At 50.9% G+C, this 26800-nt stretch overlaps 1 protein-coding gene across 1 annotated transcript; it reads right to left on the bottom strand.

The window, feature by feature from the left end:
• Positions 1-820: 820 nt before the first annotated feature.
• HNRNPUL1 (heterogeneous nuclear ribonucleoprotein U like 1) lies at positions 821-25506 on the bottom strand. The gene is made up of 15 exons (XM_077840712.1): positions 25255-25506; positions 23170-23304; positions 22012-22321; positions 20047-20120; positions 19090-19229; positions 16163-16262; positions 15549-15661; positions 13848-14114; positions 12671-12793; positions 11914-12042; positions 5439-5607; positions 4353-4682; positions 3532-3734; positions 3177-3341; positions 821-1741 (listed from the first exon to the last, which is right to left on the bottom strand). Exons 1-15 carry the CDS (start codon positions 25430-25432, stop codon positions 1625-1627), a joined length of 2553 nt encoding a protein of 850 aa, XP_077696838.1. The 5' UTR covers positions 25433-25506; the 3' UTR covers positions 821-1624.
• Between the last annotated feature and the right edge of the window lie 1294 nt (positions 25507-26800).

The following is a 26800-nucleotide window of genomic DNA, read 5'->3' as shown; positions in this document are numbered from 1 at the left end:
GCTCTAAAGAAGGGAGGGTCACTAATTGCTGCCTATTGGCGTAGGCTTGGACGGAGTAGAGCCCTGATAAAGGTCTATTTCACCGCACACACACCAACTACCAAAAAGTATGTCCATCAATAAAAACTCACCGCTAGGCAAAGAAACAGAAATGCTGCTTGAGACTGTACTGGTAAGTGATGAAACAAGAAGGGTGGTGGTGAATTGAGCCTCTGGTGTCTAAAAGCCACTAGGTGGCTTTTACTGAAGGATTTTAAAAGGGATGTAAGTCAATTTAAAATTCATGGGCCACATCAACTGGGGATCTGGCCCCATATTTTAAAAATCTAGTTAACTTTCCACTGTTTATGCCACTTAGTTTGCATTTCACTAAGCCTAGGTAATGAAAACAGATGCATCAATTTCACATTAGTTTATAAAAAAGCCAAGGAGATGGAGCTAATCAATTTCTTGCTCTTTGGGAAACACAGCCAGAGAATGTGCCTTCTTGAAAAACAAACTTTCTTTGAAAAAGCTTTTTTCTGAAACTCTCCCTGCATACACCTCTGAGTGACATTAAGGTTTTGTGAAAAGCTGTTTTTAAAAGACACTTTTCATGCATAAATCGGCTGAAGTGTTCCATTGATTGAAGTTCAGACGGTTTAAGCAGCAGCTAGTATGCAAGAACTGTGGCAGACATATAATACGATCCATTACTAATAATCTGCCTGCTATTTTCCATGAAGTAGAGGCTTCGGATGGGACTTGTTAATCAGATTTTTTTTTTTTTAAAAAACCCCAGGGGATTTATGAAAGGGGGAAAAGAAAAAACACCAAGACATTAAAGTTCAATATTCACTCTTTCTCCAAATACAAAAAGCTGTTACAATTCAACTCAAAACAAAGCATGTGCAAAGTTACAGAAACTTAGACATTGTATAAAAAGTTACACATTTAAGATGGTTTCTTTTATTTCTCACCCGGATTGAGCAAAGAAATTGTTATCTTGATGAAATATTAACAGCTGCTGACCCACGGTAAAAAGTTACATAAAATCTAAAAAAAAAAGCATAATTACCATAAAACAGCCATCTCCCCTCCCTCTTTTTATTTTAAAAACGTTTTGCAGAATAGATGAATAAAACACCTCCAGGAAAGACTGACACTGAACTGCAGTAAAGTCTTGAAAGCTTGGAAGTTCTCACTAGCACAATTGTGTAGCGTAGGGGAGAAGGGAGAAGGCTATCAGCGGCCACAGCTGGCCCTTTGCTACTGGAGATTTTAGACAAGGAGAGTCCTGGCCTGGGAGTACAGTACCTAGAACAGGGGAGCTGGTTAAGATCCTACCATTTTCAGAGTCAAAAAATAGAAAGGAGATGGTATTAAACACATGGAAAGAAATAATGCAACTTTCTTAGAGGGTAGGAAGAAGGGAGCATGCCATTGTCTGTCGAGAGTGTACAAGGAAACGCATTCATCGTCAAAACTACAGAGAGAAAACAAGGGGCGGGGATTCCACTTCCCTTGCCTGTTTCCAAAGCTGATCAGGAACCGCTCTGATGGAGCCACGGCGGTTTCCTGAGTGGTTGCAGGCCGCTCCCAGAGAAAGACGCAGGGGTGTGATCTCCTTAGCTCCTGCTGGCCTTCACTGAGCACTGGAGCCTCCCTGGGAGCTGCCCGAATAGCTCCCGTAGTCATAGCTGCCGTAATACGGAGGCCACTGGCTCTGGTTCTGATAGTACTGGTTCCACTGTTGGGCGTACTGGGGGAGATGACAGAGTTAGCCCTGGGCAGTGTGCGGGCGAGGCAGGCAGCCCCCAGCATCACCAGACCCTTTAACACCAGGAATCAGGCCGCGCTCGTTCTGGGGATTTACCCATTTCAGACACCCGGGCAAACCCGCAAGACCAGGGTTTTCACGACTCTACCTAGTCAAGGCGTGGCCCAGCCGTCAAGAGACTTGCCACTGGCCTGGGTGACCGTCGGCAACTTCTTACCTCTGCTAGCCATGGGGACAGCCATGCTAGCCAGACTGACTTCCTTCGGCCAGTGCTCTGAGATCTGCTATGTGCTGGGGAAGAGCTGTTCTTATTCTCCTGCTGCGCGCACTACGCAACGTGACTGACTCCCCAGGGGCAGGCGGGTAGTGGAGTGTTTTGAAAGGGACTTTCTACATATCTGAGTTGCTGTCTTTATATGGGAGAGGCAGGTTGGAGAAGTGTGCCTGGCACTGGGAGGGGAAGGTTTGATCCTTGGTCCTGGGGGAGTTTGTTCCCCAGGCTGGGGACGCACCAAGAACGCTCTGTGTTCTGCACCGAAGGGCTCACCCTGATGGCAGAGCCCCACACTGCGCCCGAGGAGGGGGTGTCACTGACTGACCTCTTCATCCTGGAGCTTCAGGCTCTGAGATGCCCTGTGCCCAGGAGAGGTGCTGCTGCACATCTGGCACCCGCAGCACCGGACCACTGGCCTTTTGGACTGGTACTCCCCTGGGGCACGCATATGGCTCTAAGCACCTAGCACAATGGGGCCCAGATGGCCCTGGCCTGCAATACTTGATTTCACAGCAATTAACACTGCGTGCAGACTGGCCATACTGCTGGAAGGTGGGATTTGTAGGGGTGCTGCTTAACCCTGCCTAGGAGTGGGGTAAATTCCCTTGAGCCTACAGCGAGAACTGGGCACGGTACAAGTCAAGACGAGGCTTCAGGACTAAGCCCTCTGGGGCAGAGACGCTTGGGTTTGGATTATCTTCCGAAAAGTACCATTACGCACGCTCTCTAAACGACTAGCCAGAGCATCTCGCATGGATCCTCAGGCACCAGGAAGGAGTGTGGGAAGCCAACAGATCAGTATTCAAACGGATTTCTATAATCAGCATCAGAGACTGAATTCAAGCCTAGGACAACTACAGCTGGAAGTCACCTGCCTGATCTCTCCCAGGGACACAGCAAACATTTCACTAACCCTCAACTCCTCCGCTAACAGCAAGGAGGCAAAGGGGAGTTCTGCGACTGGCCCAAGCTCACAGCAAATCAGCCAGAGCCAGGGTGAAGCATGGAAACTTCCTTCCCCCAGTCCTATGCATGGGCCCCTCCTCCATCCCTACAAGCATCAATTCATCCTGCGGTCAGATACACCCTTAGCCTACCCTCCGGCCAGGTGACCGCTTGCCCGAGAGCCTGTCTCCCGCCTACCTGTTGGTATTGGTTGTAGTTCTGCTGATTGTACGTCTGTGCTGTTGGCGGTGGAGGCTGGGTGTAGCTTTGGCTATAACCACTGTAGCTTCCATAGCTGTAGTTGGGAGTGTACCCTCCTCCTTGGGTGTAGCTTGCCTGGGTGTAGGGCTGGGGGTAACTTGGCTGTAAATGAAAGGGACAGGACTGTTACTGTGCTGCATGGTTCACTGACAACCATTCCCAGGTGCTCTCCATGCGGCCCAACAGCCGCACCCTGCAGGGAACGGGTCAACGGCGGAGCTGCCCTGGGGTGAACAGCCATGAAACATTCCCCCCAGGGTGGGGTCAGACAGATCTTGATGGGTTCTCTGACCTGCTGCTGTTGACTGTAGCTGCTGGGGGTGCTGCTGGTGGTGGGGGGCGTGCTGCTGGGAGGCTTGTAGCTACTTTGGTTGCGAGCGGGGCTGTAGCTGCTCTGTGGCTGGGTGTTCCGGCTGTAGCTGCCCCGGGGGCTGGAGTTGTTGTCTCTGGTGCCGCTTGTCCAGCGATTCTGGGTGTAGCTGCCCCGGTTGAAGCCTAGCAGAGAAAGCAGGGGCTGTCACCAGGCATCACCCCTACACCCAAGAGGAACAAATCTCATTGATAAACCCTTGTGGCTGTTTATGCGACTGGGCCCAGCACCTGAAAACCACTCTGCACGGCAGCTCTTCAAAGACAGCGCAGCCCACTCTCCCCAAGAAGTGAGGATTAGCCCCCCTCGCACCTACTGGCTTTGATAAGGACCCCTGCCATTGGGCTGGGGGCTGCACAGACACTCACTGAGACTGTCCCCCCTGCATTGTACTGGGGGTTGCAAAGATCCTGACCGAGCCTGCCTCCCCCTCCACGGGGCCAGGGGCTGCACAGACAGACATTCCCTGCGCCAAAGAGTTCACAGTCTCACTAGACAAGGGGTGGGTGGAAGGATCAGCAGCCCTCACTGCAGAGATGGGGCGTGAGCCCCGCAGGCACCTGGGAGACCCCACCCTCCGAGCACAGCCTGGGGGTGCGCAGGAACGGGAACCAAACTCAGCTCTCCAGCCCTGCGCTGATAGCCCAGGACCAGCCTCAGACCGCAGCATCGGCCCAGCTCCGTGCTCAGACCCCTCCCGCCAACAGCTCGGACCCTGGGCTCTGAAACAGCTGAGACTCTACCTCCTCCTCCTCCTCCGCCACTTCCTCCGCTGCCCCCTCCCCCGCTGCCCCGGAAGCTGCCTCCGCTGCCCCCTCGGTTCTGGAAGCCGCCGCGACTGCCTCCCTGCGGGCCGCCCCCGCTGCCTCCGCGGCTGTCGAAGCGCTGGAAGCCGCCGCGGCCCCGGAAGCCGCCCCCGCCGCCCCGGCTGTCGAAGCGTTTCTCCGGCGGGGGCCCGGCTTTCTTGCCCTCCTCGTTGTACTGCTTCACCAGCGTCTCCGCCTCCCCCCGCTGCAGCTCGATGTAGATCACCGCATCCAGGAAGTCGCCAGCCTCCGGCAGCGTGAAGTTGGCTGGATGGCAGGCCCGGCGAGAGGGCAAAGGGGAGAAAACAAGAGACGTGAGCAAGCCAGCAGCAGCCTGGCAGAGGGACAAAGGCTGCCGCGCATGGGAGCCCAGCCTTGCACCACAGCGTCGGACCACCACAAAGGAGGCAAGAGATCGGAAGGCAGAAGTGAACAGGAAGGAAAGAGACACCAGAAACCACAAAAAATGATGTATGCATGATGTCATCCCCTCCCCAGCCAATGGCGGGGGGACGGGGGACCACACACTCCAGTCTCCACTGCATCCAAGTACCAGTCACCTCTCCTGCCCCCTGGTGTCCAGCCGCGAGAAATGCAGCCACAGAGGAACCAGGCGGTCACTTTCATCTGGACAGAATCATGATCTCGCTGTGAAAAAACAGCCAACAATGCAGAGGGAAAGGGTTTCCTGTTGTTGGGGGGAAGAGGAAAAAAACAACCCCTCAGCCCTGCTCTGATTATTGGTTTCCGGGAGGACAACGTGAAAGATACGTAACATTTTCCCCCCTGGAAAAAAGGCACCGTGGGTTTATAGCATCTCTTGTTAAGGGCAGAGGAGAAGCATAGGGGGAGAACAGATGGAAGACGACCACAGTGAGACGAAAGGAAGGGAGGACAAAAGATCAATCTCAGGGTCAGCATTTGAAACCAAAAATAAATCTCTTTCCAGCTCTTAAACAACACAACAGGGTTTTTGGCCGCGTGTGGTTTGCGGATCGGTTTGGTTTGTTTCTAGGATCCTACCTTTCATTTCTAACACTGCATGATCTGGCACATCCTTCCCCTCCTCATCAGTGCGCTTTATTGTTCGATCTTTTAAATCCTCATCCGTGGGACAAATTACAATAGCCTTGCGTTGAAAACCTTCAAAAGGACGCATTTTTCGTCTCTGGGCAGATCCATAAACATTTGTCTAGCAATGGTGACAAAGAAGAGGCAAAAACCGTTCATTATTCGGCGTTCTCTTTTTCAACAGAGCATTGTGGCCTGCAATGGTGAAAGAAGACATGGTGCCCCCGCCCCTGTGTGTTTAGATGGTTGTGAAGAACCCTGGACGGCTAACCTACCTTTTACAGCGAAGAAGCCGGGGGGAGGGGGGAGATAGAACTAGAACGCCCATATCTGGTACTTTTTGCAATTCAAATGAGATCTTTCATTGCTTTCTTCCCCCAAGAGAGACTGATGAAGACGAGGGTATGTGTTTGCTTTCTTTACAAATAAGCGAGTGATTAAGTGGGAAGCTGGACAGGCTGAATGCAGACCTGCACACTGAAAGGAATGTTTGTGTGTGACTAATGGGAATTCAGTGTTAATGTTTAAGCACCTGAAAGGCATGGTTGCTAACACAGGATTGAAAGCTGCATCCGAGATCTAGGTGTGACTTTGACATCAACACATTAAGCAAGTCGCGGCCCTTGTGTGCCTCAGTTTCTCCATCTAAACTGGGGTTAACCCCTATATCACAAGGCTGGCTAGGAGTATTCAACTGATTTTAAATCTTTTTAGGGATTAAAAATCTTATTTTAGGGCAGGAGGAGCTGGCAAGGCCTCAGCTGGGGGACTGTCCAGTACTTTTGAGCAGCTTTAAGAAAGACATGGACGATCTGGAGAAAGTCCAGGGGAGAACAAAAATAAGAGGTTTAGAAAATATGACTTAGGAGGAAAGGCTGAAAGAATTGGGCATGTTTTGTCTAAAGAGAAGGCAGGGCCGGGGGGGGGGGGGCAGAGGGGGTATGGGACATGACAGTCTTCAAACAGGTCACAGGTTGTTATAAAGACGACATCAGCGATCATTCATACTCCATGCCCATCGAGGATGGGACAAGAAGTGTAATTGGCTTAATTTGTAGCAAGGGAGATTCAGGTTAGATATTAGGGAAGACTTTCTAACTCGAAGGATAATTTAGTCCTGGAACAGCTGACCCAGGGAGGTTGTGGAATCCCCATCACTGTCCAACCACTTCTTTAAAACACCTCCAAAAATCCGTCAAGGATGGTCTAGGTTTGTTTAATCCTACATCAGCCCAGGAGGGCCGGGGGGAGGAGATGGACCCCTGAGGGCCTTTCCGGCCCAATGTTTCTTTTATTCTAACTTGTAACAGTGCAGATTAGCTGCTAGAGACACCCCTTCCCCCGGCTTATTTTCACCAACTGTATTCTCTGCAATGACTGCCGAGGAGTGGTAAAAATTCATGCTCCTGCAGGCTGGCTGTTTTAAGAATGACCGAGAAAGTGAAGGGGAGAACAGAAGCAGGCGCGATACACAGGAATCAGAGGCTGGTGATGGAGGGAGCTTTGAGCCATCTAAACCAGCACTCACACGGCTAGACTGCACAGCTGCTAGCGTTCTTCCAACTGCATGAGGGTCTCCCAGATGAGCTCAGATGTTACCACTGTCTTGTGTTGCAGTGGGGTAGATTCATCAAATACCGTCTCTTACATACGCTATTTTGAGGAAGGCTCCTAACCGATGCTCTCTTCACTGGGAGGATGGCCATGACAGCGGGGGTACCACTAGGTATACAGGCATCTTGATTTCAAAGATGGGATCTAATACTAAACAGGGAAACTGAAGCAGCATGTTTTAACTTTATTCCTATTAAAAACTGACATTTAGGTGGACTTCATCCTATGGGTTTGTTAAGGCAAAATCATGTCACTCTCATTGGTTTAATGAGACTATTCCTTACATGTCTGTCACGAAGCACATTTCCCACCTCAACATCTTGATTTGCTTTGAGCCTCAGTTTTAGTTCTAATATAAAATGGGATTAACCATCTCCTCCTTGGGGATTTCACACACTACATTCACACTCTGGTTGAGGTATGCAATGGTTTTCAACAGACAGATGCCAGTTGTGGTTTCTGCAATGCAAGTATCTATTCAGCTAAAATTCCTCAGGTGATTAAGATCTTCACGACAGGCCAGTGAAACCCAGATACGTGCGTTGCTGAAACACTGATGCTTCCGTTTCCTTAAGCACCTATTGTACATGCTCAACTGTGGTGATGAGCTGGAAATAAAATTTCACACAAGCGCCAGTCCCAGACCGGGCCAAACTGCTCCCAAAGCAGGAGAGAATATCCACAGCTGGAAAAACCACCGCAGCTACTGCCACAGCAGAGAGACAAGGACACAGAACACTGCTGCAAAAAGGCATTCGCTCACTGCCAGACCAGCATGCGGTCACCAGGCACTCCACAGTAACCACTGCTCAAGCTGAGCATCCAGCAAACCCGTGCTCAACCGCTGGCCGCTCCGGCTTCGCTCAGCACGGCCGCCTCCCGCCCTCAGCAGACTAACAGAACTGGGTCCAGCAGCAGCCTAGGCTGCATGTAATAAACAAGGACCAAGTTCTTGGCATCCTTTCAAGGCAGAGTGGCACCTAAAGCTAAGCTCTCACCCCCTGCTGTCAGTTACAGGCAGCTAGGTTACTATTCAGCACGCCAGAGGAGGTTCATTCTAGCAAGAGCTTTGGGCCTACTTGATGGCCCAGCAGAAGGGGCAAAGCCTGCCCCTCGATCGAGGGAGGGGCCACAGGACTGGGGGTCAACAAAGGAGTGAGGTCTGAGGTTCCAAAGGGGACCCTGAGCTGCTCTCCCCAGTCCCCAGGAAATGGGCCGATGCCAACAGCGTGGCAAGCAGCACTTCCCTCGAACACAACACGGGCTGGTACGATACTGAGCCCCGGCTCAGCCTGGAGAACACTGGAAAGGGAGAAGGGGAGTGTTCTTCTTAAGCTACTTTTGCTGCTGCTCAGTGTGAACACCCGAGAACCCAGATACCCGGCTTCACTTCCTACCTGGGGATTTGCCCCTGCTACCCCACGCTCTGCCGGTTACCTTGCAGGCAGGAAGGTGACAGCTGGGAATGGCCCAAGGCCAGTCACAAGCACACCGTTTTTAAGCCAATCACAGAGACCTATATGCCCTTAAATAAGAGCAATGCAGCCAAGAATCTCAGTTCTCTGAGGACACAGCTCTGTCCATTAACTGGTTACCTTTCAGGGCCCAGGGCTTCGGGTCTCACTCATGCTTTTGGACAGGGGTCTCAAACATGCAGCCCACAGTTATTTGCTGCGGCCCGCCAAGCTCCCCTCACCCCACTAAGTTATTTTCTGCGACTGCCAAGCTCCCCTCCCCTGCTGCCTCCCCTCCCGCCCCAGCGCGCCGCGTCCCCGCTCCTCTGCTTACCTCCAGGCGCTTCCCACCACCAAACAGTGTTTGGCAGCGCTTAGCGCTTTCCAGGAGGGAGTGGGGAGGAGGAGCGGGGACCCGCGCGCTCAGGGGAGGAGGCAGAGAAGAGGCGGGGATTTGGGGAAGGGGTTGGAATAAGGGCAGGGAGGGGGCGGAGTTCGGGTGGGGAAGAGGTGGGGAAGGGGCAGAGCCGGGGTAGCTGTGGGGAGGGGGTGTCAGTGATGCAGCCCTCAGGCCAATGCACTAGTCCTCAATGTGGCCCTCGTGGTGATTTGAGTTTGAGATCCCTGCTTTTGGAGCAGGGTTTTCCAAATGGTCTGGGGATCCTATCTTCCCAGAATGCACCAGATCTAGCCAGGGAACTTTGGTTTCAATGATTTGGGCCAGATCCTCACTTGGTGTAAATCAGCGTAGCTCCATCAGCATCTGTTTTACAGAAGCTGAGGACCTGCCCTGAATCTTTTACATGGCTACTGCACCGCTCACTGGAATTCCAATGAAATAAACATCAGCAATGCATTCGTCCTCAGAGCGCTAAGGCTCCCTTCCCTTAGCTATACCACTGCCCCCCAGCAGGGGACGCACTACGCCAGCACGGCCCAAAGGAGGGCTAGCTCACACTCAAAGCAAAAACGAGGCTTAGCCTGTCGGCTTGGCCAGCCAGATTTCTGGCAATCTTTTGGCTGGCTGCAGCTTGTACTGTGCTTCCACCGGCTCTCCTAAGTCGGCACACAGCTGGACGTCTCCCCTAACTTCCACAAGAAGCATGATAATTCAACGGGCCACGTTATTTTCTCAGAGCCAGTCTGGAGCCACGGTGCAACGGGGCACTGTCCTAAGCAAGGCAAGGAGCCAACCCATATATACGCAGTGAGGAGCCCACGACACTTTCAGCAAAATATATAATGCCCTTTGGGACTGAAAAGCACAAAATGTCCCAAAACAACATTGTAATTTTGTGGGGGGACCTTTATCAGATTCAGATCATTGTGGTTGTCATATATAGCAAACTGATGCAACTCACAGCCATTTAACAAGTATGGAACCTTCAAAAGTTAACAGCCAAGACTTTTCAGCTACTGCTGACATCACGGAAGTTTTACAGAGAGAACACATAGTAAATAGAGATCACGACAACTTTCCTGAATCCTCGGTCATTAAAGGTTTTAAAAAAATATTAAACTCATCTACATGACAGATACACAGTGTTTGTAAACGCACTTCTGCAAAGGAGTTTGCCTTAAAGCACAGCAGCTTACAAAAACCCACAGCATCCGCGCATCAACGCATAGCAGCGAACTGAAAGATGTTTACATGGACAATCTTTTTGGCTTTCTTCTTCAGATACAAGAAGGTCAGAAACCACCTCTTCAGTTTTACAGTTAAAATAGAAGAGTCACTAACACTTCATCTTATTTAAACCTTGCAAAAAGCTACAATTCAAGAAAACCCGTAAGAAAACAGAAGGACAAGGCCTGAGAAGCATACGTGAAATGCAGAGTTGCCTAAAAAGAGTAAAAGATCTCAGTCCACATCAGAGTTCACAGACTACATTGCTTTAGTCTAAACTCCGTGCTGAGATGCCTAAATGTTTTAGAATCAATAGCAGCTGTGGAAAAATATTTTCTCTCTTCATCAAGAAAGCAGCCAGCTGTATTGGAAACATGCTTAAACCTCTAACACGACATCAACCCCTCGCTGCATTCACCTCTCTATCATGTAAACGGAAATCTCATACTAAAACCAGCAGGAGCTAAATCCAAACCTTCCAGACACCGACACACTCACAACTCTCCAGCCCCAAGAGGGGAAGACACTTCCTCACCCCACATACGATCTATAGTTTGCTTGGCACCCAGATCTCACTTGCAGGCTCAAGGCAAATTTAATCAATATTGTACAAGGAAAGATTACCAGGATTCAGAATTTTAGACAGATGAAGCAAAGAAAGATCTCATTCGTGCACCTTTTAGGCCAAATTGGGTTTCATTAGTTTTTTAAAATCCTCAGACACTTATTCTACATTTCAGGGTTCAGGTTTCAATATACAGAATTGACCGATAAGTGCGGGTCAGTTACACGTATGCCCTAGTTAACAGGGACAGACTAAACCGAGTGCTACCGTCCAATATGGCTAGCGCCGTCTTAATAAAGTGAAGACGCTAAAGGGAAGACGCTAAATGCTGTCCACATCTCTGAGAAAACTGCATCAGCAGTACGATTAGAGAACAGTGGCGGCCGTAGGAAGACCTGCCTTTAAGCCTTAACCCAAAGCAAGATGGACACAACGAACTTTACGGATTGCTGGGAAAACTACCAGCTAGGTGATAAAGATCCAGAGCCGCTGGACTCTTCAGAACAGGGTTCTTTTGTGAGTTTTTTCAAAGCCTCCTAAGGGAATGAGATGCTCCATTCCCATTAAAGTTAATGGGCTTGAAAATGCAGCCATGAGGTTTAAGCCTGCATGTGTAACGGGAGGGAAGTCTGGTTTCCTATAACCCTGAGCGATGCCAGCCTGGCTGCTACTCACATGGGCTTACCTGTTCTTCTCAGGACACTGATGCCAACAAAAGACAACAAACTACTCACCGGTGGTACTCACGGATCCCCTGGGCACTCTAGGAAACGTCCAGAGACCAGCACTTACCTTAGCCTATCTTCCTGGACCTGAAAAGCCACTATTTAGTTGCACGGCCACTTACCTGGATACACTTTAAACAGAACAATTCAGTTCCAAAAGCACTCAATATTTTGAGCTGTGTGTGGTTAAGCTAAGGGGGCGCTTCCTATTACTCACCACGGAATGTTTTAAACCTCATTTCTCTGGTGTGCTCCTTACAGTGGGAGTTTTCCTTCAGTCCCAGACATACATCAGGTGTATACGTATGTGCACATGGATAACACTTCTGCAGTGCACTGGGTACGCCTGAGTGCGCAGCACCGCCCGTTTACAAGGGCCCGCTCCGACGGGTCACGCACACAGGCGGACGCCAGGGAGGCGGCTGGGCGAAGGACTCTGTACCTGATCCAGGATGTAGTTGCGTTTCTTCCGGGCGGCGATCTGGATCAGGCGGTTCAGGCACTGTGTCGCTTGCTGGATGAGGACGTCCCAGCGGCCCGCATAGTTGCGCTGGCGGCGAAGTCCCATCACCTTGAAGGGAAAAACGGTACAGATTACAGTGCGGGGTCCGCGTGCTGCAGCAGGTTTGGGATCCTCAGCACCTCATGAGGTAGTACTGGGAGTGGGGGCTAGTGGTTACAGAACAGGACTGGAAGTCAGGACTCCTGGGTTCCATTCTCTGCTCTGGGAGGGGAGTGGGGTTTAGTGGTTAGAGCAGGGGGCTGTAGTCAGGACTCCGGGGTTCCATCCCCAGCTCCAGGCAGGGAATAGGGTCTAGCAGTTGAAGCAGAGGGCTGGGAGTCAGGATTTCTTGGGATTATTTTCTGAGTTGTGGCAACAACGCCAAAGAAAGCCAATTACCTTCTGTATATCATTTCCCTCATTTACATAATGTGGACAATACCCATTTCACTGTGCAGGGCGTATGAGGTCAATTCACGTGTATGAACCACTTACAGGGTTTGGAATGAAAGGAGCGAATAATCTGCTCTAAGAAAAGGCTGATTTGGGACCAGGAGTAAGAGAGGTGCAGCGCTCCCCTGTAACGTCTAATACAGGAGCGACTGCTTTCCAACTCAGCGACCCCTCTGATCACTGGAGAAGGAACAACGCGCAGAAGTGGGAGACTTTTAGCTACTGACGAGGGCTCATCTCTTACCCTCATCTTATCCATGATGGCGTTTGTTCCCAGAATGTTGTATTTCTTCGCTGGATTGGCAGCCGCATGTTTTATGGCCCACGTGGTCTTGCCAGCAGCAGGTAACCCCACCATCATGAGGATCTGAAACACACACACAGAGCATCAGCTGTTGCAACAACACTGAGCGCTTCGTCCTTTCCACACACTAATTCTAAGACTTCCTCTGACAGACAGACACTCCCTCTTACATGGGGCAAACAGAGGCAGGGGAGTGACTTTACTCAAGGTCATGCAGGGAGCCGAACCAATGACTTCTGATTCCCAGTTTGGCACCATAACCACAAGGCTACACAACTTTACCCTCCTCCTCCTCTTCTCTGTCCATCCAATTATTTAGTGCGTGCCCATCACCATGGTATCTGAGCTCATCCCCATTTCACAGCTAGGAAAACCCACGCACCAAGAGAGCTGGTCTGAGTCTGGATCAGAACCCCATGTGCTCAGATACCTACACCACGCTGCAGAATCGTCATTCCTTCAGCTGACTAGAGCTGCGGTGCCTTTAAAACATGGCAACGTTTACTAAAAACCAATATACCTGCTTCTCTCCCTTCTAGTGATGCCATAGAGTTACTCCTGGACGAGACGCACGCTAGCCTGAGGAACTCTCTGCCACAAGGGGCCACTGAGTCCAAGGGCTTAGCAGAACTGAGAGCAGGAGTGGAGATTTATATGAAGAATGAGAACAGCAATTTAAACCAGACTGGTGGAAGGAATCTAAAGCCCCCTGCTTCACAGCATGAGCCAGCCCCCTGCTAGTGGCAAGTTATTCCATAATGGCAGAGTTTCCTGCCCCAAGTTCTTATCTAGCAGATCCTGGCCATTGGAGGCAGGATATTGGGGGTAATGGACCCCCGCTCAGATCTTTGGTCACAGGAAGTGACGGCAGTAAAAAGCCACCGCATGGTGTCCTTCTTCAAACACCCTCTAATCTTCCCCTCTGCCCGGATGCCTACGAGTCACTCAAGGGTTAGGCAGCCGGCATGCTGTTTGGTGCTGCTTTCATGCTGATGGGAACGGTTTCATTGTTAGCCCTAGGCGCCTCTAGCCTTACACTCTGACTGTAATCACCTCATGGCAGGAAGCGCGTGGCTTATATAGCTACACAGCACCGAGCGCAATGCAAAACACCCACCTCACACTCTGCTTTACTCTTTGGTCCTATGGTCCCACGGATGCGCTCGGCCAGCGGAACGTGCTGAATGAAGGTGAAGCCTGGGGGGACGGGGAAGTAGGTGTCATCCCGCTGCCCAAAGTTGAACTCGATAGCACAGTTCTTCACCAGAACGTGGGGGAAGAGCGCCTGGCCGCCCAGAGCTTCCTTCCGTGCCCGATAGGCCACGCCCAGCCACTTCCCGTTCTTCATGAAGGACATTTCCACCTCCTCCCCACACTCAAAGTCCTAGTTACAGGGGAAGAGAGTCCGTGTAAATGCAGGGCCAGGGCGGTGGTAAACAGAGCTAGTTACTGTCTGAACAACACACACTAGCGGCACTACCCAAATGTGTGTTAACGTCACAGTCACCCATCGAGACAGCACCCCCAGCGTCACGGGAAAGACCCTGCGGCTGCTGGTTCCACCAAAGCAGCCCCTTCCCCTGGCTCTGAGCCATTTGCAAGCACAGCTCTGGCAAGGTAATTCTCTGGAGGCCCCGCTCCCAGGTCAGCCAGCACAGAGTGAGCAACCGACAGCTCCAGCATGGAAGCCCAGTGCCCCTGGGGGAGGTCATTACCACACCATGGTCTGAGTAACTGCCACAGGTGCTTTCTGACTCTGCCCCGAACTGAACTAGTCGGTGACCGGACACTCAGGAGGGGAGGAAGATGGGCGTGCGGAGATGTGGATTCCCAGCACTACTTTGCAAGGAAGCCCGACCTATAGCAGGGGGCTCTCCCCTATCACCACTTACGCTAACACCCCTGGGGGGCGAAAACAGCACCAGGCTCAGTGTCATATCTGTCAGTGTCTTGGGGTTTTAAGCTGCTTCTCTTCCCATGGGGCACTTGCAGAGGGGACGGAGGAAGTGGGCTGATTTCAGTGAAAATGACTAGACAGAGCGCAGTCAAACGCACAAAGTAAGCAGCCTGGAAGCGGAACGCGAAGCTCCTCCCTCAGCTGCAGCCTCCGGCGTCACAGGTAAGAGGAGCGGACAAAACGCGGCAGACAGAAGTGATGGTTTAAGTTGCGGGTGCCCCTTTGAGCCCACAGAACAAACCAGCACACTGGGTGGTACCAGAAAACGGCACGGCCTTGAGAGGACGGGTTCCTTTTCTAGATGTAACCCACATTGACAGCGTGACTCTAGCTCCCTCTAGCGTCTGGACCATGGGCAGACGTGCAGTAGCAAACTCCTAGAGACCCAGTTCCTTCACTGGTTTTAGCTCCCGAGGGTGTGGATTCAACCCAGCCACAGCCATGGTTACACAGACATGGTCAGGGAGCCACCCCTTAAGAGTGGCAGCGGCTGAATGACCTGGCTATGTCTGGAGCAAACCAAGAGCTGAAGAAAATACCTTTCTGAGCAGTCAGTGAGGTGCTGGCAGAGTACAGCAGAGTACATTATATTTAATAATGCACTGTAGAGGAGGGAAGGGGGTGGGGTAGCTACAGCTGCTCCAAAAGATTTAAACAGAGACTATGGAAATGAAGTGACTGAATGCACTTTAAAGAGTGGCACCGATAACTCCGCAGCTCCAACAGGTCACCCAGGGCTGCGGCTGGTGGAATGTACGGCCAGGTCAGTTTCCACGCCAGGACGTGCTGCCTACGAGGGAGATGGGCGGCACTGGCAGCACAAGGGGGCATCCCCTGGAAGCAGCGAAAACAGATACTCACAACAAGGCAAGCGATGACGTCATTCTCCGAGAATGTTTCGCCGTAGTTCTCGAATTTGCAGCTGCTGGATTTCTTCCCGGTGCCTCCATAACCGTAGGAAAAGGGCTCTTCCCCTGAAGAGAGAGTCCAAGGGGCTCGCTTGGTCATGGCCAATTCAAACATAGGGTTGCACATGCCACTTCCTTAACCGAGGGCTAACAGAAAGGCTACAGGCCCTGCTCTGCCCTCTCAGGGTTACTGCCAGCCCTGGCTAGCTGCACATGGCTACAACTTTCCCAGCATCACAGCCCTGTTTCAGAAGAGAGAGAAGAGTCTCTGGGGCTAGGGCATTTTCAGTGGACGGCCCTCTTGATAAAGGGCTGAGCAAGCCACCCCCTAACAGTGGCAGAATGACCTGGCTACGCCTGGAGCAAACCAAGAGCTGAAGAAAATACCCTCATACACAGTTAGTGAGGTGTTGGCAGAGTACACCTCCCACCCCATACAGGGACATGAGCACCTGGGTGCCATGGTGATTAGTGACATCAAAGACTTTACTTACATTTCAGTGCACCACAGAAGTAACGTGATGTGTCTATTTGGCATCGCACATGAAAAGCTGCGGCAGCTCTTACCTAACTGAGTGCTGCAAGAATCCAGGGACCAGCCAATGCGTACGACGTGAGGATCAGGTTCTGTGGAAGGAAGGTGTTTTACAGAGATTTCTTCATTGATCTGGGGACAGAAAACAAGGTTGAAATGACCTTCACGCCCAGAACAACTGGAGGGTTCACAAAAAACCTTTTACATTTTAAAGTCAATGCCTGGAGTGGTCTATTCAAGAACCAGGGACAGACACTTCAGAGAAATAAATTACCAGCCTAACAATCCTGTCTCATCTAGAGCCACGAAAGCAAAGGGACACGCAGTAAAATGTGATCCCAAATTCAGGGTCTGTAAAATTCAGTGTTTCCACAAAGGTTTAAAGACTTCTCAGGGTAACAACTTTTAAGCTATGGGATCACTGAACCATTGTGCTAGTAACTCTGTTTCTCCACCCGTGGGTTGCGACCCCCAAGGCACTGAATGTTTTATTACAACCCAAACCTCACCCACACCCCGCACCATGACTTTTCAAGTCACTGTGTTCTGGGTCACCCCCTTGAAACACACTAAAACATGGGGCTGGAAGGGACCTCAAGAGGACATCTAGTCCAGCCCCACGCCAGTATAACTAGAATCATGGTCACATACGCTCTTATGGTAAATGTAAGGGGGGGCTGTGTGCGAAAACTGACTTAGAATAAAGGGCTGACAAACAAGGTACTAGCACACCAGAGCTGACTAGCAGAACGGAAATGAACGAGAAACTGACAAGGCTATTTGCACAGCCCAAGCTGAGAGAAGCACAAGATGAAATGCTGAACGCTTTTTAACAACCATGGGTTTGTTACATAACATTGGTGAGGCAATCCGAATCCACCGTAGTGACGCAGTAAGTAACATTTTGCAATTGAACAGGACTGTACTTTTAAAAAAGCTTTATAACCCTCTCAGCACTGGGAGATAGGTTCCTATTAGCCTCATCTGTAAGATGAGGAAAGGGATGCACAAACAGGTGAAGCAACACGCAGTGAGATTAGAACCCAGGTGTCCTAGCTCCTTGTACTCATGATCTCTTCCCCAGATTTCTGTTCAGAAGCTTTAACAGACCACAGCTGAGAGGCACCAGCAGCCTGGATTACTGGAATAATTCTCTGTGTTACATGAAGCAGCAGTAAGGAACTGGCTAAAGGCATGACTTGAGTTAAGCCGACGTTTGTAAGTTTCCACTTTACTAATTGGAAATTTTCTGCCCAGCTCCAGACTATGTGACAAACGGGGGGGTGGGGGGGAGAAGGGAAAGAACACGAGGACAGGACTGCTGTGTGTTACTGCTAAGGCTCATAAAATCAGCTACGGAGGGTGACAGGAAATGAGACCTCCCTGTAGGTAACTGGGCGAAGTGTTTTCCTACTGTTTCAGTTCATGAATCCCAATGCAGACGGTCTGACCTGACAGATCGCACACGACAGTCCCGAGTGAGCGTGGGGAGGTACGGGTGCCCTCACAGCTCTTCTGGGGAAGATTCCTGTTTCCTGCTCCAACCAGTTTTAAAGGTTTTTGCTTCCAGCTGTGTGGAGTGGAACTACACAGTGCCCGGAAGCGAACAGAGAGCTCTGCTACAGAAGTGGCCTGGTAGCCCGATCAACCAGGGGTCAGACTGGAAAGAGCGCCAAAGCTTTCCCATGTTACAACCACAATCCAAAGGCTGTCCACTTATGACTCAAAACAAAACGAGGCCAGACCGGACAGCTGGCCATCCCTCCCCATGCACCCATGCTACGATCTGCAGTGCATCATCAATAGGCATCAGAATTAACACCAAACCGAAATGAATGAAGACAGTCATCTCTTTAAAGCTAGTTTCAGGCTCTCTGCCCATGCCTGAAGACTGCCCTGCACCGATTTACATTTTAGGCCTGTGAAGTGCTAAGCAACTTACACTTCACACTTTTTTTTGTAACTTTAGAAAAATGAAGCTATAGACTCAAGAGGACAAGATACAGCCACCAGGGAAAGAACCCCAGGTCACCAAGCCATTGCAAGCTGACCCAATTGACGTCTGCCTGAGGGATAAGGCTAGACTGAAGTTACTAGCCCCACAACAGGAGTGGACGGATTTCAGTCTGACCATATTAAAAAGGAAGCCAATTTTGCTGATTATGCTACTTGTAAGGAAAAAAGAGGGCTTGCTGCTTCAGATGAGAAAAGAGAGGATTTAATGATCACCATCAGTTAATTCGGCACCTCCATGGAAAAAGGAGACGTGGGTTAAAGGATAGACATTCCTCTCTAGCCGGAAGGAGATGAATGAAATCTGCATTGTTACTCTACAGTCCCTATCTCTGCTCAGGGGGAAGCTGCGTTCTATGTCTACTACGTAGGCTGCAATGAAAACAGGCATGAAGTATACATGTGAAGATTACGATTTCATCTTACTCCTTCCCCTTGGTGAAGCTGGATATTCAGACGAGTCTTTAGGAACCTATTTGCTGTTAGTCCTATTCATGGCTAAGCCCTGTTTCCTGCTGGAAATGCTCCCACATCCAGCTCTCTTTCCCCACTGGAAGATCTCTAGCACATGAAATTTGAAAAAAGAAAAGGAGTACTTGTAGCACCTTAGAGACTAACCAATTTATTTGAGCATAAGCTTTCGTGAGCTACAGCTCACTTCATCGGATGCATACTGTGGAAAACACAAAAGATGTTCTTATACAATACAAACCATGAAAAAAATGGGTGTTTACCACTACAAAAGGTTTTCTCTCCCCCCACCCCACTCTCCTGCTGGTATGGAAAATACAGAAGATGTTCTTATACATACAAACTCTAAGGTGGCACAAGTACTCCTTTTCTTTTTGCGAATACAGACTAACACGGCTGTTACTCTGAAACATGAAATTTGAAGTTACCATTCATGGTGACTTACACGTTGCTAATGGCAGCATGCTGCTCTTACCTTCATCTCGTAGCAGACTCGCCCTTGCCTCACTCCATAGGTAGCTCGGGCGCCTGACCACAAATAAGCAAAGCCTTCTATGGTCAGCGGGTAGCCGCTGTATCGGTCCCTGGCTACTTTGAAATGCAGGTCGCAATTATCTAGAAGACAAGGAGGTCTGGTTGTTAACTGGAACCATACGGAGGTGATCAGCGCACTGGATTGGTTAAGAACCGCACACCACCTTCTATGGCTACAGCATCTCGCACAATGAGGTTTTAGGCCTTACCATAATACAGTAAAAGCCCTATTCTTGGCATTCCCCCACCCTGACATGCTTGTCTCTCTCAGCCACCTGTTACACGTTGTCTTAACACAAGGAGGAACTTGGGTTATAAACTGTCTCTCCACCTCAGATCCCGACGTAAGACAGGGATAACGGAAGGGCCTATCCCTATGTTGCACCCCCTGCCTCACTGGAGTGGTGGGGGGGGATCAAGACACTGCAGAAAGCGAGGCGCTCAGGTACTACCGTGATAGGGGCCAGATAAGGACATGAGAGATGACGACATCTCAAGGGTCCGAAAAATAAACAAGGGAACAGGAAAGATCTTTAGACAGACTTAAAACCTGTGTTCATTAACACTTTTTAATTAAAACAGGAAAGAATTCAGGGAAGTCCTCAGACTACATGATCACAGTTGTCCCTTCTGGCCTTGGACTCTGAATTCCAATATGTAAGCACTAGAGAGAAAGGCAGTCTATGTTAAAGGCACAATAGCCCTGCCCCTCAGTGATCGAAAGAGAAAGCTGCCAGTATATCTCTGGGACCCCCTAAGAGTCCTCCAGTCGAACCAGAGAAAGCTAGTCTTGCTATCCTGGATAATTTTCGAGTTGAGAAGAGGAGGCAGAAAGGAGACCATCATGTAAAGGTATTTGGGGTGCAGGATGCCACAATTCTTTGTCCCCCGCACTCACATGTATCAATGGCCACTAGTGTCTCATCAAACTCTTCTTCGTCATCTTCTGCAGGAGGCTGAGGAGATCGGCCCCTAGAGCAAAAACACAAAGGCACAAACGTTACTCATGTCAACCAGCAGGGCAGAGCTCTGGGGACAAAGAGCAGCAAGTAAGGTGGGAAGAAAGCCTGGAGGGATTTAAGAACCGTCAGGCTTTCACTGAGACAGATTATGTATGGATTTGCAACCAGAGACTCCTACTAGAAAAGCAAAGGTGAAGAGGCTCTCCAGGAAGGTTTGACAGTAACCCTTCTCCCCACCACTGAAAGTTTCCAGGATTTCATCAGGGGATGTTACATTAGGCCCTGCATCTGGTAGAGTTATTGACCCTGTACAAACTGCTTGTAACACACCACCAGATCAGATTGGTGAAACTGACACACCATTGTCAATAACCACACAAGGTGTGGGGAACACAGAACCAGACTTGTTCTTAAAACAAACATGAACTCTAAGACTAGATGGAAAAAATGTCACGGACAATCACTTTGTTAAATACAAGCAGGCGTGGCAGAACTGGATTTTTATTGGTTTATCATTTTGACACATAATATATTTGCTTTTAACTTTATTTAAATGTTCACAGTTGAGGGAAATTCTGGAGGGTTAGACAACAGGGGCAGCTGTCAATGATTATTTAATAACAGCAGACTCTGAGATGCAAAAAATTAAAGCTTTATAAAGTTATACCTTTATTGTCAAAATATACCAAATAAACAACCTGAAATCAAACGAGTAAGTTCTCAAGCAGCATTTTTCTCACTTTGCCCACCCTGATTATCAATGGACTTTTTTTGCTCATTTGTGTGTTCGATGAAATCAATCTTTGCCAACTTTTACTGATAAAAATCTAATCCTTCCAAACCTAAATGCAAGGGAGAACCTGCCACAAACAGGAAGAACAAAAAGTTCTAACAGGAGATACCACTTTATAATTCTTATTTCAAGTTAGGTGAACACTCACTCACATGCAGCATGTGTTATTTTCCCCCTCTCTAGCACTTCCTTTGAGGACGATCTCAAAGCTCTTTAGGGAGGAGATTTCTGAAAAGTTCCTAAGGGATTTAGGAACACAAGCCCCACTGAAAGGCATGGGGAGCTGGGTGCCTAAGTCTCTGGTACTTTTGAAAGTTCTCCCTGTTAAGCATTAATGAAGTTCCATAACACCCTCATGAAGCTATGCTGGATTCCAATTTTACGCATGGGAAACAAAGTTAAGTGACTTGCCCTTGGTTATACAGGAAGTCAGTGGAAGGGTCCTCTCTAAACGCCCCATCTCCTGACTCCCAGTTCTGAGATTTAAACATGAGACAATTCTTCCTCTCTGCTACTGCACAAGATTAAAAGCAACATTTAAAAAAAGTCAATTGGAGTGAGGTCCCGGAGCCAGATTACCTTCTGCCATTAACACCCTGCTTAAATGTGGGACATTAGACACCGTGAGACCCACAATCTTTGTGATAACGGCCATGCCAGGTCACTCACTGTGCCGGAGTATTCATAAGCAATAAAGCCCAAACCCCACTGCAGCAATCCTTAGATCTCATTAGAACACTTTTCATCCCTAGGCCTCAAAGCGCCTTACAGAGGACATCACTATCATTATCCCCATTCTACAAATGAGGAAACTGAGGCACAGGGAGGCATGACTCACCCAAGGACACCCAGACATCCAGTGGCAGAGCTGGGAATAGAACCTAGGTCCCCTGAGTCCAAGTCCTGTGCTCTACCCACTAGGTCAAGCGTGAAAGAAGTGAAAGTGAATGGCTGGCCTTTGGCAAAATCCTCGACAGACCCAACAAGCTATGCTCCCAGCTCTTTCTAAACTCAGCTTCTAGGATCCTCCTTAGCCCCTGGCCCAGGAATTAACATCTTTAACCGCAATAAGCCAGAGACTCATCCAGGTTTCCCTTCACGAGCTCACCTCTTATCTTCCCGGTGTTCGTAATACCCTCGCCCTCGCTGCTCTTCATAAGGTCTCTTGCGGCCCTGTGGCTGCTGCTGCTGCCTGGGCTGAGATGGATCAGGCGTATTGTAGCCAGAGGGGGGTGCATTGTAGCCAGGAGTGGGGGCGTTGTAGCCAGAGCTGGGGGCACCGTAACTAGAGGTGTTGTAGCCAGAGGAGGGTGCATTGTAGCTAGGGGCGTTGTAGCCAGAAGCCGGCATGTTATAGCCAGGAGCCGGCATGTTATAGCCAGGAGCTGGTTCTTCTTGCTTCACTTCTGTCTTCATCTCTGCATTCAAAACAGGGAGTGAGATTAAAATATTCCAGTCACCCATGACAGGACAGGGACTCTTCTGCCTTTACCAAGAGCAGCTCAATGTTAACAACTCCCCCACCACTCCCCAGGCTAGTTTCGCTATGATCATTCATCCCTTTCCCCCCAGTGTGATTAAAAGACATTACAGGGCTCCATTTTTTCCCCTATTCCTAATCGCATGTTCAGGACCAGTCTTTGGCAGCATACTGGTCCCAAATTATTTCTAGCCCTATTAGGCTGCAAAATACTGCAAACTTGGGGGATGGCAGCAAGTAAGCTGGGGGTCAGAGAGATGTCATTTTAAGGGCTGATGTTTTGTGATCTTTTTGGCAGCAATACATTCAGCTGCTGTACCCCGGTGGGAATCAAAATCCCAGCTTCCCCAGGGGATGCAGAAATTGTTTCTAGCCTTGAACAACCACAAAACGCTGGACCATAAATGCACCACTGATCTATAGCTGAGGGTTTCGGAGAGCTGTCTAAGAACAGGCTATTTCAAGTCTCAGACGCCAGATCAGTGTAGCTTCCATCCCTTGATGCTACCTTTTTAGTGCTTGTCAGACTGAAACCAGTTCTTTGGTCACACCACACAATGGGGCAATACAACTGCAAACCTGTATCAAAGCCTTACATAGCATGGGGAATGGAAGGGAGGGGAAGAGGACCAAAGAAAGCTTCTTTCTTCTGGTAGGGACCGATCCACCAGCAAAGGAGAGCTCTGGGCACTACAGTGACTTAAGGCAGTAATTACATGCCCATTCGTTATAATCTTACTTTTCAAGGAGTTTTGCTGATAAGGCCGACTTTAAAATGAATGTTACCTGAGTGTAAGACCGGACGCTCGTGGTCTAGAGATCTCCTCTCATACTTGGATTCGTTCTCCTGTTTAATATTGCAGTGCTCGAAGGACTGATAACCCTGGGGGTCACTCTGATGAGTATTGTTGTCGACAGCATCTTCAAATAGAAACAGGCATGCATTAAGGCCGGTACTTACAACAGACTGTAACTAGCATATGCAGAGGAAAAGTGTGCTTCAGCACTTTATCAACAGGGAACTGGTCCCTGCAACTTTTGCGACCTATGCACAGAAGACTAACAGGTCTGGCTCCCAGCACTCTCAGAAAGCTATCATGAAGGCAAAGAAGCCAATCACTTGTTCACTGCAAAAAAGTCATGTGTTTCAGCCACAAAACTTTTCCAGTGGAAACAACCCAGTTTGTACTAAAAACAACAAAACCCTGAAATCCCAGAGTAAGGAGAGTCTCCGAACCAACACTTCAGCAAACAATGACAGACAACACTTCCCACATGTACAGTATTGACTTGTGACCCTCATGACAGCGATGTAAGGAGCAGGACTGATAACTTGCTATTTACTTTCCAAGAGCCACAAAACGTGAAAGTGGCAAGGGAGGGAACACCCGCTTCCAGGCGAAATGCAAATCAGCCAATTTTGGTGATCTGCTCAGAGGCCGTCAAACAAATTCAGCAATGATATAGCAAGAGCATCTCGGTGCAGAACCTAAGCAAATCAGTGTCTTCTAGTGAAATATTGCTTGGTGGCTCATTCCCTTTCACGGCATGATGAGGTATCTTAGCAAGTTACATGGAAATACCACATGCCAGCGACCTGTACAAGATGCACCATTATTAAGGATAAAGGTATGTTTCAAAGGGACATTATCAAGTAAACAAGCTGCCCAGGGACACATGCTTCCCAGCACCAGAGATTTAGGGAACATTCCTGCACATGATTTGAAGTGTCATATAATAAAATGGTAAGACGACTAGCAAGTCCAGACCCATATATACTCCCAATGCAGAATCCCTGAGGGGCAGTTCAGTTTCTGTCTTTTAAGCTCAGTCTGTATATTACCCAGACATCTCCACACCTGCACATGTAGCTCCGCCAGCCGTACATTTGCACCATGTAGGAATATTAGGCCAGCAAAAAAGGAGAACGGACTAGTCATTGTTCTACAGCGCGCACCTGCCAACACCAATTCTACAACCGAAGCAGACCCTGACCACCTGGCGAATGGGGGGACGCTGGCAGAAGTCTAGAGGAGGTGTCCTCAGGGCGGGCAGGATTCCCATCTGCCGAAATCCATCAACAAGAAAACAAAACGAGGAACTACTCTGGCAAGGAGCTGACCCAGCTGTGGACCAAAACCCATGTGCTGCAACAAATAAGCATCCGCAACTGGCAGAAGGACGCAATATTTCCTCATGAGGGGTGTGGAGGTCTATCGGGTGTATATCTACACACACTTCCTATGCCTCCACCTCAGTACAAGATGGGGGTGGGGGGGGGGGGGACGTGTTAGTTGCATCAGAGCTGGGACTGGAACCCAGGAGTCCTACTCGTGTCCCATGGCCCTTGCTCTAACCACTAGCCCCACACGCCGCGGGGCTGGGGTCGCACATCACACCTGCCCCCCTCACGACAAGGGGAGCCCGGGGAGAACCCGCGGGTCCCCAGCAGCTGCGGTGGAGTTGCCTGGCCCGTTGCGGAGCCCAAGCCACGGCCCCGGGCAGCTCCCCGGGCTGGGACCTCAGACGACGTCTCACCAGGGGCCTCGGGGCGCTGATGGCGACGCGCCGCCCCCCCCCCGGTGTGGTCCCCTGGGGACTTCGGTAACCGGCCGCCCGCACCCGACAGAGCGACGCCAGCGGGGCAGGCCCCGGACTCGGGGCGCCTGTTACCCGCCCTGGCCCCCCGCGTTCCCGCCCGGGAGCGGCGCCCCCCACAACCGGGCCCGGGGGGGGGCGCTGACGCTTGGGCAGTGATGTGGGGGGGGAGGAGCGCGGCGCTGGGGGGGGGGGGCGGGGCCCGCGGGCAGGGCAGGGCAGGGCAGGGCCGGGGGGGCGGCCCCCCTCCCCCCGCGGGGCCCCGCCCCTCACAGTGTCCGTCGGGCGCCGGCTCCCCGCCGCCGCCGCCGCCGGGCCCCCGCCGGGCCCCCTCGGCCTCCAGCGCCGCCTGCAGCCGCTCGGCCAGCTCGGCCTTCAGCCCGCGCGTGTCCAGGCCCCGGCGGCCCAGCTCCTCCTTCAGCTCGTTCACCCGCAGCCGCCGCACGTCCATGGCGCCGCCCGGGCCCCGGCCGCGCTCAGACCCCCGCGCTGGGCCGCGGCTGCCCGGCCGTCGGCTCGGCCCGCTCAAAATGGCCGCCATCGCCCGCCTCCCGGCCCCGCGCCGCGCCGCCGTGCCACGGGGGCGCCGATTGGCCGAGCGCCCCGCGCCGGGATGCAAGACCGCTGCTGATTGGGCCGCAGCCTCCGCGCGCCCCTGGCCGCCCGTCTCCCGCGCCCGCTGAGCTTGTGAGGAGAGCTCTCATTGGCCAGAGGTGGAGAGGGCGGTGTGACGGGCCTTGCCATTGGCGGGAGGCCGCTTCCCTGGTGAGTCAATCAAACCGAGCCCCGAGGGCGTGAAGGATGGGCTTGATGGACAGCTGACGGGGGAGGGAGACAGACCGCCTGCGGACCAATCACAGTGGCCCCCCCATAATTTCCTGTTGAGTCTCTCGCGGGCTGAGCCCTGGGTTTGTTTGTTTTCTGTGCATTTCCCATTGGCTGAGCCTGAGAGAGAGGGCGTGAGCTTGTCTGCCATTGGCTGAGCCTGGAGGATGTTTTGTCTGCTTGTGCAAGGGATTCTTTTGTTAATGCATTTCCCATTGGCTGAGCCCGGGGTGGGGATGTTGTGGGTGCGTTTCCCATTGGCCGAGCCCTGGGGGATTGGCCGAGCCTTGGGGGATTTATTGTTAGTGCATTTCCCATTGGCTGAGCCCCGGGGGGGATTTATTCTTGGTGCATTTCCCATTGGCTGAGCCCCGGGGGGGATTTATTCTTGGTGCATTTCCCATTGGCCAAGTCCTGGGGGATTTATTGTTAGTGCATTTCCCATTGGCTGAACCCTGGGGGATTTATTCTTAGTGTATTTCTCATTGGCTGAGCCCTGGGGGATTAATTCTTGGTGCATTTCCCATTGGCTGAGCCCCGGGGGGATTTATTGTTAGTGCATTTCCCATTGGCCGATCAAGGGTGTGTTTGCGTTTGCTCAGGCAACGCAGCCCTGCACGAATCAATGCACCACTCGCCCAGTGGCAGGGTGGCCGGTGGCTTTAACGCTGGGCAGGCGAGGGGCAGGGACCATCCCCCCGTTTCTACCCCTGCCCCGGCCCCGGGCGGGTCGATCGGTTACTGGTCTGAGTGACACCAACAAACGCGGCGACAGACACGGGGGCTGCAGTCAGATGATCACGTTTATTCACTACTGGGAAGTTCTAGGCAAAATCAGGCTCCCATGGGGCCTCAGAAAACTCAAGAGAAGTGGACTCACTAACCCCCAAATCCCGGAGCCGACCTGGTCCTGGCTGTAACGCCAGTGAGGCAATGGGATGAATGTAAAGCCAAGAGAACAAATGACCCGGAAACCTCAAAGCTCTGATTGTCC

This window comes from Eretmochelys imbricata, chromosome 23 (assembly GCF_965152235.1).
Source record: "Eretmochelys imbricata isolate rEreImb1 chromosome 23, rEreImb1.hap1, whole genome shotgun sequence".
Taxonomy (NCBI): Eukaryota; Metazoa; Chordata; order Testudines; family Cheloniidae; genus Eretmochelys; species Eretmochelys imbricata.
The sequence above is the reverse complement of the archived record's forward strand: the minus strand, read 5'-3'. Positions and strand labels throughout refer to the sequence as shown.

Bases quoted from the DNA above. Each gene is read 5' to 3' on its own strand.
- HNRNPUL1 (XM_077840712.1), bottom strand. From the start codon at position 25,432: ATGGACGTGCGGCGGCTGCGGGTGAACGAGCTGAAGGAGGAGCTGGGC. The intron at 14,115-15,548 runs GTGAGTATCTGT...CCCTGTAACTAG, and splicing joins ACGTCATCGCTTGCCTTGTT to GACTTTGAGTGTGGGGAGGA. The intron at 3,342-3,531 runs GTCAGAGAACCC...TTTCATTTACAG, and splicing joins GCTACAGTCAACAGCAGCAG to CCAAGTTACCCCCAGCCCTA.